Raw genomic sequence first — 8,631 nt, 5'->3', positions numbered from 1 at the left:
TATAATATAATATAATATTTATCATAAAATAATATATCAGCCTTCTGAAACATGGAGTCAAGATTCTCATCTCTTCCCATGTCATGGTTGCCTGCAAATTCTACATTTGGTGACCCTGAGTGAGGAACATTGCCACAGCCCAGCCAGGTGGGCAGCAGAGCACTGGGACATTACCTCAGACCCAATTCCTCCCAAAACCTGTGCCAAAAGTTACTCATGAGCCTAAAGAACCTTGTGCAAACAGGGCTCAGCTCTCAGACCTTTTCTCCAGATGGCCAGAGGCTCATTCCTTCTCTCCCTGAATCGATGGCAGGATTCCCACTCAGCAGAAGGGAAGCATGACCTCCTCCCAAACTGGGTGTTGCCAGCAGCAGCCTGCTCATTCCAGCTCTAGGAAAGGGCAGGGCTGCTCCCTCCAGCTGCTCTGCAAGGCACCAGGACACTTCTCTGGTCTGGCTCATTGAACAGGACTATGGAAAGCAGGAGACTCTGACTTCAAAGGGGCTCTGAGGCAGCAGCAGCACAAATACCAGTCACAAATATCAGGGGCAGTGCAGGGGCCTGGCTGGCTCTGGGCACAAACCACACTGCCCCTCCTGCTGCAACAGGAACCAGCTGATGACTGCACTGCTCAAGGAATCCAAAGTCTTCGGGGTGTTTGGGGTTTTTTCTGATATTTTCCCTTTAAGGAACAATGAAATGCTCGAGCTGAGTAGCAAAGAAAAGATCTTTGTGGTGCAAACGTGAAGGGGAGGTTTGCAGCCTTCACCTCTTGGCACGTTCCAGGTCATCGTTGGCCTGCTCCAGCTCCCTCACATATTTGTGCAGCTGGTCTTTGATGGCCCTTGTCTGGCTCAGGTCATCCTCCAACAACGACACCTGCTTGTAACTCTGGGCATACTGGTGCTCCAGTTTCTCCTGAAACAAAGCACAGGGAGATAAACATCAGCTGCTGGCACTGGCCAAGCCATCAGCACAAAAAGTGTCACTCTGTGTGCAGCGTGCTGGTTTGGGACTGAAACTGGAGAGGGAGAAGGAACAGGCTGCGAGCCTCAGAGCTGGCCCCAGTGCAGAATGGCACAGCTGCCTCTCAGGGATGCAGCCCCGCATCTGCTCCCCTCAGCCTGCACTGACAGCTGCTCCAGGAGGGCAGGGAGACATCCAAGTGCCCTGCCCTGCCAGCACCCATCCCCACTGCAGAAATTCTGAGGTGTCCATTGGCAGAAATGGGCCACTGAAATCTGCCACAAAACCTCCAGGCCCGCAGACTCATCCTCTGTGAGGAATTCACTTCCAAAAACCCTCTGAGGGCCTAAGAAGAAACTCCTGAGCTCACAGAACACACCCTGACCCCACAAGCACAGCTGGGACTGGAGACACAAAGCAACCCCATAAACTCTCCTTCCACCGAATGAATTTCTAACCTCTGCCTTCACTAAATTATCCAAGACTGCCCAAAATGATGCTTTTTCAATTCAAGAGAGGCAAGAACTCATTAACACAGAGGCATCAATTGAGAGCCACCTTTTGCAGATCCTTCAGCAGTTCCTGGCTCCACAGATAAGGCTGTGAATGGACTGGAGGCTCCCTGAGAGATGAGCACAAATCACCCAATTCCTGCTTTCTCTGGGGTCTCATGAAACCAGGGAGACCCTGAGGGCACCAAGACTGGTCTGCAAGGAAAGGTGACCTGACAAACCCCCTGTGCTGTGCCCTGTTGCTGTGCTGCTGTTCCCTGTGGAACAAATAAAGCTCCTCCCTGGCACAGCCTGGGGAATTCAAAGCAGCACAAACTCCAGGACCAAGTTGCATGACGTGAACAAGAAAAATTCTGCCAGAAATGGCCCTGGCCTTATTTGGGGTACATGCCATGCTTCAGTGTGGATCTTAACCAGACATCTCCTTTTTAATTTGGGTATTCAGCGCCCAAGAGCAGCCCAGTTGATTCAAAAAGAGATCCAAGACGAGCTGAAAGGAAAAGCAGCACTACCACAGAGAAAACCTACCTTTAATGTTTCCACTTCATATTTCAGTCTTTGGTTATCTGCTTGCAAATCTCTGTTCCTCTGCTCAGCTTGCACTAGCTGTGCCTCCAACTCAGCTTCTAATTCCCTGCTTCCCTCCTGGAACTCAGCCAGCTCTTCACGAGCCTCCTGGAAGCTGCAAGGAGAGGATTGCATCAGTGGGAAAGGCAGCATCTCCCAAGCTACAACAAAACCTGCAGCTCTTCTCAAAGAAAAAGCTGAAAAACAGAGGTTTTAAAGCACTTAAGTGCCATCCATAGGCCTCTAAGGGGAAAAAGAAAAATGGGAAAATAGAGAAATTGCATTATGCTAAGCTACTGAAGGAAATTAATTCTCTTACATCAAACCCAGCAGCCACCTGGAATGCCTGTGTGGAATCAAAGCTATTTACAGCATTCAAGGGAGCCTGAGAAGCACTTTGTGCTCCATTAGCTCTCACTGTTGGCAGACTTTATGGAACAGACAATGAATTAAGCAAACATTTAACCAGATTTTGGTCAGCAGCTGAAGAGAGAACAACAGCTTCTGCATCTCTGCACTAGCTGGAAAATTAAAGTGTGTAAAAATCATGCAGAGTCAGGAGGGCAGGACATGCCTGCCTCATTCCACTGTGAGTTATTAAATACCAGAAGTAGCCACCCCACATACTCTGCTTATTAAATTTGCATCTTTACCACATGTAATAGCTGAGCCCTGAGCAAGCAGCAGAGGAAACCACCGAGGCTTTGGGCAACAACACAAGCAGTGGTGCCTCAGATGGAATTCCTGACCCACAAGAACAGCTCAGGGTTCTCCACACAGACAGGGCCCTCCACATTCCCAACACGTCCCTCCCAAAAAACCCCAAACCAAACAAGAAACCCCACTTGGACCTTGGGCTCTTTGGGTCTGAGAGGGATTTAACTCCCAATAAACCTCAGTCCATGCCCCAATCCCCCCAGATGCACAGCACTGCTCCTGAGAGCAGCTGCAGCTTCTCCTGGCACTTTTGGTGCCAAAGCCCTGTAAATGATGCAAACCACGGGCACAGGCAGGACCAGGAGCCATGGAACACTTGGATAAAATGCAGCAGACACCAAATCAGGCACTTTTCATACCAGTAACTCCACTACGAGAAGCTTGAGGGAACAGGAATGATACAAGGCAAGCCCAAAGGGGCCTTCTTATGATAAAACACCAAGATACCACTCAAGGCAGCACTTTAATTACACAAAGGTGCACATGATTGCAGAAAGGCTCTGCTCTTGCTCAAACATGCTCAAAACATAGCCTGCAGTTCTTGGCATGGTGACACTGGGCAAGAAACACTCAGCTCCCACAGAGATGGAAATTTTAAAGCTGGAAATCCTTTCCAGAGAATTCTCTTCTACAGGTTTTCTCTGAAGTATCTAATAACCATCTTGGTGTAGCCTTGCAGAGGAACAGATTAAGCAGCCATCATTAAGATCCAAGTCCTGGTCATTAAGAACCAAATTCAGCTTGCAAATCCACAATACCTTTGCTTGTACTTCAAGGAAAGCTCTTTCCAATAGGCAGTTTCCTCCTTTGGACTCGAAAAAGTAGGGATTTCTTCACTGTCCATGATCAACACGACCTGCAGGACACAAACACAGGGATACGCTCAGGACAAACCCGGGCACATCACCCCAAAACTCTGCTCAGTCCTGGGCTTTCCAGGCACCAGGATTGGCACCCACATTTCAGCCAGATGCCAGGAGTCCCTCCCAGGGCTCACCCAGCACTCAGAGCTGCCCCAAGGAGCCCCAGGACTTTGCCCAACCTCTGCAAGGGCTCCTGGAGCAGCCTGGAATGAGAGCCGAAGGTCTGGTTGTATTTGGTAGCTGCCACCAGAACTCCAGTGGTGCCACAATGTCACAGACATCTTTTATGAAAAATCCTTTCCTCAGGATTTTTTCTCCTGAGAAGCTGAGAGACCTCAGCCTGCACCAAGCCCATTGATCAGGAGAGCTGACCTAGAAGTCCTGACTCTAACAGCCATCACTTCCCAGCCAAGCCTGTCCCCTCAGGCTCAAATTGTCACACTAATGTGTTCTGCATCTCAGTGACCCACATTTCTGACACCTCAAAGTGGGCCAGAACAATCCCCTGCTTTCACCAGAGGGCAGCCAGGCCAAGCACAGCAAGGCACAAGTGGCACGTGGGCTCTCCAGCTGAGCCTGCAGCTGCCACAAGCCCAGAGCAAACTGATCCACAGGGGGCCAAGCACCTCAAAACCACCTCCAGTCTCACCCTGGGTTTATTTAACTGCACAGCTTTGCTGCACAAGCAAACACGTCACGGCTCGGGAGAAGGGATGGGGTTTCCTCTCCTGCACTGAGGAAATGAGAAGTACCTGTGGAGCCATTCCCATCACAAATTTCAGACAGGATTTTCTTGGGGAGCACTTGCATCAGCCGCTACCAAGGCAGCTCAGTCACTCCATGGGGACAGAGCCCAAGCCCTGTGCAGAAGCTGTGGATGTGGAGCTCAGTATTCCTGCCCCAACTGCTGCAGTTCCATGGTGGGAGCACGGACAGACACCTGGCACAGCTCAGGTGTGCCCAGCAGCTCCTGGGCAGTTGTGGGTTAACCTGGCACAGCTCAGGTGTGCCCAGCAGCTCCTGGGCACTTGGAGCAGACACCTGGCACAGCTCAGGTGTGCCCAGCAGCCCCTGGACAGAGATTCCCACTGCCAGGACAGGGCACTGCTGGTGCTGTCCCCAGCACTTGTCAACACTGATCCAACCCTTCCACCAACCCCTCCAACCTCTCCCTGACCGGCTGTAAACCAGAGAGGCTCAGAGCAGCAGGGAGCACACCCACCCCAGAATAAACCAGATAAAGCACAAGACAGGCTCAGCTCCCACAGCTCAGCAGGGGCTGGGCTCAAAAGGTGAGCAGCCAAGCGGGCTGTCAGTAAAATTCAGGATGTGGCTAGAAAAAAGCTTGTGCAAGGAAGTGTCTTACATCATTTCCTAGAAGCAGCTGAGATAAGGCACAAGACTCCTTCCTGTCTGCTCACACGGGGCACACCCTTGGAGATCAACATCCGAGGGATCCCTGCAGGCACAGCAGCCTGTGCAAGGCCAGGAGGGGCTGCCTGGGGCTCCCACGGACAGCAGGTGTGTTTGCCCCCCACTCCTTGTCCAGCATCTTCTCCTTCCACACACCTGAGGGAGGAGATTCAGCCCAGCGCTGCCTCAGGAATTCTGGGCAGGAATTCTCCCTTCCCAACCCTCCCAGATCTTCCCCAGCTCTCTCATCCTGCTTGGTGAGGGGGGTGGTGGGTCATGACTGCCCCTGCTCCGTGTGTCCCCCCATCCCGAATGCCACCAGCAGGGATTTGGGATCTGCTGACTCCTCTGCATGAATCCCTGCTGCAGATGCCAACACCAGCATGCACTGCTGAGCTCCAGCACCCACATCCTGCTTTTTGTATTCTTTATTATTTTATTTCTATTTTATCCTGCTTTTTGTATTCTTCATTATTTTATTTCTATTTTATCCTGCTTTTTCTATTCCCATGAGGGGCAGGACAAAGGGATTAGAGCACACAGCCACCCTGCAAACACGGGTGCTTCATGGCCAAAATACCAACCTGGGAGCTGGGGGATGCTGACACTTCCAGACCTGCTCCCAGCACACACGTGGCCATGGGAAAATCCTTCACTCTGCCAACCTCTGCCCATTCCCTCAGAATGATTCACAAAAAGATGGATTGTGCAAGCTGAGAGCAAATCCCAGGAGTTATCAGAGCCCAGCCAGACAACCCCACAGATCTCATGTGTGGGAGAGCGGATGCCCACGGAATACCAAGAGTTTAACAAAAACTGCTTTGCCTCAGCCTGCTGCCTGTTGTCCTGGCCCTGGGAATTCTGTCAGGAGCTGAGAACCAGCACGGCCAGTCCTTCCTATTCAGGGCTTCTTTGCATACGTGGCACTTGCAGAATCCAGCCTTTGACAAACAACACTGAGGCTTTCAGGGAGCAGACAAGACAATGCAGCAGCGTCTTCCAGGGAAAATGAGAGCAGGCTTATGCTGCTGCCCCCTCAAATTCATTCCAACACAGCTTAGCATTCACACAGTGCCCTGGGAAAACACAGCCCCGTGGGCACAGCTCCAGCTCCAAAGCTGCTCCCAGACAAGAACTACCTTCAAACCACCGGGGCTGCTCTCAAGCCCCCCCGACAAAGTCAGCAGGACCCAGCAACTCTCCACTGAGAAAAGGAAAGAACTTCTCCACGCTGCAATGACTCTAAAAAAACACAGTGTGGAGGTTAAGAACTTCTCTAAACCCAGAGGGGTTCGTACAGGACAAATCTGTTTTCCCACCTCGAAAGCATCCTTAAAACGAGAGGAGCAGTATCCTCTGGATAGCACGAGAGCCAGAGGCTCAAGAATGCACCAGAAATACCCAAACTAACATGCAGACAGGATTTTCCAAGTAATTTACACAATCTTGCATTCAAGACCAAGCCCAAACCTCTCTGGAGCCACCTTCAGCTAAGCCATTGAAACACAAACACAGCTTGAAGTGGAACACAGTACCTTAAACAAGCTCCCCAGGCTCTCCATGTGACTGCAGCGAAGCTTGGGGTGAAATCTAAGACCAAAACACTCAGCCTGAAATCCAACACGACTCTCAGCTGGGACCCACCCCTTCCCACAGAGGGGAATCCACTCCTCCCTGCTCTCAAAGTCACCCAGTCCCTCACACGTCACGGCAGGGATGACTTTGAGCACTGCAATTCACCCCAGATGTACCTGCAGCATCTCAAGTGGCTGCAGAAAGAATTCCTCCTGATTCTAATTGCCTCACAGTCTCCCATTTAAAACCAGCTCACAAATACTGCCCTATAAAGAGAATTAATATTATTTGATCTTCATGAACAGGTCATTTTTCTGTATATTTTTCTGCTTTCTTCCTCACGACCCCGTTTGCCCAAGATTTTCAGACACCAAGCATGAAAATTTAAGCAGAAGCAAAGCAAGGCCACTCAAACAGGACCAACCACAGGGCTGAACTCCCCCAGCCACGCTTGGCTGATCCCCCCTCCCTTCAAGACACCACAAATGCCCACTGACCTTTGGAATTAAACAAGCAACCAGCTCAAAGAGGACTTGATCAAGAAGTTCTGCCAAGCTCACATGTGGCCTTCAGCTCTGGAGATAACAGCCCACTCCGGCTATCACAAAGTGTCCAAGTGCCTGCTGGCTGCCAGGCCCCTCTCTCGGAGGCAATGACGCCGTCACCGAGGGCTGGCACCATCCAGAGCTGCCACGCACGGCAGCAAGGACTGTCCACAGCCAGCTCTCCTTCCTCTTCCTCCTTTTTGCTGATTCATGGGCAGAAAAGCAGAAGAAATCTTGTTTGCGTCATTCTTCGCCTTCACAAACCACGAGGACCAACAGGTAACCTCCAGCTCCTGAAGCTCTTGATTTTCTCCCCGCAAACCCAACCAAGACTCACTGCAAGGTAACCAGAGCCCTTCAGCCAAAACTCAGAGCAAACGTGCAATGTCTTATTCGAAGATGGAAAACAAACAAGCAGAAGGCACAGATCAGATTTCACCAATCAATTTGGGCTTGTTCTGCCGCTGCTGGAACAGGAGCCGGCGGATTTCCATCCGTGCCTGGATGTGTGCCTGCATCCACGGCTGGGAGGAAACTGAACCTCTGGGAAGTGAACCTTCCCCTGCAGTTCTATTTCTGAACTGAATGTTCTCGAGTGAACCACAACAAATGCCTCCTTCCCTCTTACAACAGCAGCACGGGAGCTGTCAGCAAGAGAAGAAAGTCAGCGAGCACAGCGTCAGCACAACGCTCCTTGCTCTGCTGCAATAATAAATAAATCCTGCATTTCCAATTTGGGCAGCACAGGAGGCAGGAGATAACCAACCCTACCTGCAGAACTTGGTGCCAAACTCAGAGAAGCCTTTAAGATAAACCAAGCACCACACAGCAAAGCCTTGTTATCTCAACAGCCTCATTAATCAAATAGAACATGTCTGCTCTGCACCACATGGCCAGGACTCATCTGTCTGGTGAATATTTGATATCCAGTCACAGGAAAACCCTTGAAGAGTGAGCCAGCACTGGGTTAGAAGCCTTGAAACCAGAAGAAAGGCACTGATGCAAAAAGCCTCTTCTCAGAAATCAACCTATGACTACAATAAGGATTTTGTATTAAAAACATTTATTGCTTTCACAAACATGGGAAGTTTTGGACATTTGACCTCTGCTCCTTCCCAAGTAACCTCACTGAAGTGACTAAAAAAGGAGAGTTTGGGACTCCTGCTGCAGGCTCAGTACCTGCAGAGGTGAAGGAAAGGCTCCTGGAGATGTCCCTGTCGCAGAACACCCTGGCCTGAGCACGGGGACAATTTTCTCCCAGCTCTGTACCCAGGAACTCCAGAGGGATGAATGCACACAGACAGGAGCAAACAGCAAACTGAGCAGGAGATTCAGCCTGTGCAAAGGATTTACTTGTCCTGCCCCAGCCTCTGCTCCCTCCTGGGCAGGCTGGTGAGGTGTGGTGCACAGCAGGAGTTCTGATCTTCACCTGTAGGAACCCAGGACATCCCTCTGTCTGTCCAGAACGGCCAG

General features: G+C 50.8%; 1 protein-coding gene across 3 annotated transcripts in view; it reads right to left on the bottom strand.

The window, feature by feature from the left end:
• NDEL1 (nudE neurodevelopment protein 1 like 1) overlaps positions 1-7,884 on the bottom strand; it is a 19,630-nt gene extending 11,746 nt beyond the window's left edge. The window contains exons 1-4 of one of the 3 annotated variants that reach the window (XM_031062690.1): positions 7,111-7,884; positions 3,521-3,618; positions 2,007-2,160; positions 770-918 (exon numbers count right to left, since the gene is read on the bottom strand). In XM_031062690.1, the coding sequence (XP_030918550.1) occupies positions 770-918; positions 2,007-2,160; positions 3,521-3,606 (389 nt within the window). In that variant the 5' untranslated portion in view covers positions 3,607-3,618; positions 7,111-7,884. Of the gene's footprint in view, positions 1-769; positions 919-2,006; positions 2,161-3,520; positions 3,619-6,573; positions 6,595-7,110 lie in introns of those variants that run through there. The other 2 variants (XM_005427856.2, XM_005427855.3) reach the window with 2 other exon arrangements.
• Between the last annotated feature and the right edge of the window lie 747 nt (positions 7,885-8,631).

This window comes from Geospiza fortis, unplaced genomic scaffold, assembly GCF_000277835.1.
Source record: "Geospiza fortis unplaced genomic scaffold, GeoFor_1.0 scaffold485, whole genome shotgun sequence".
Lineage (NCBI taxonomy): Eukaryota > Metazoa > Chordata > Aves > Passeriformes > Thraupidae > Geospiza > Geospiza fortis.
The sequence above is the reverse complement of the archived record's forward strand: the minus strand, read 5'-3'. Positions and strand labels throughout refer to the sequence as shown.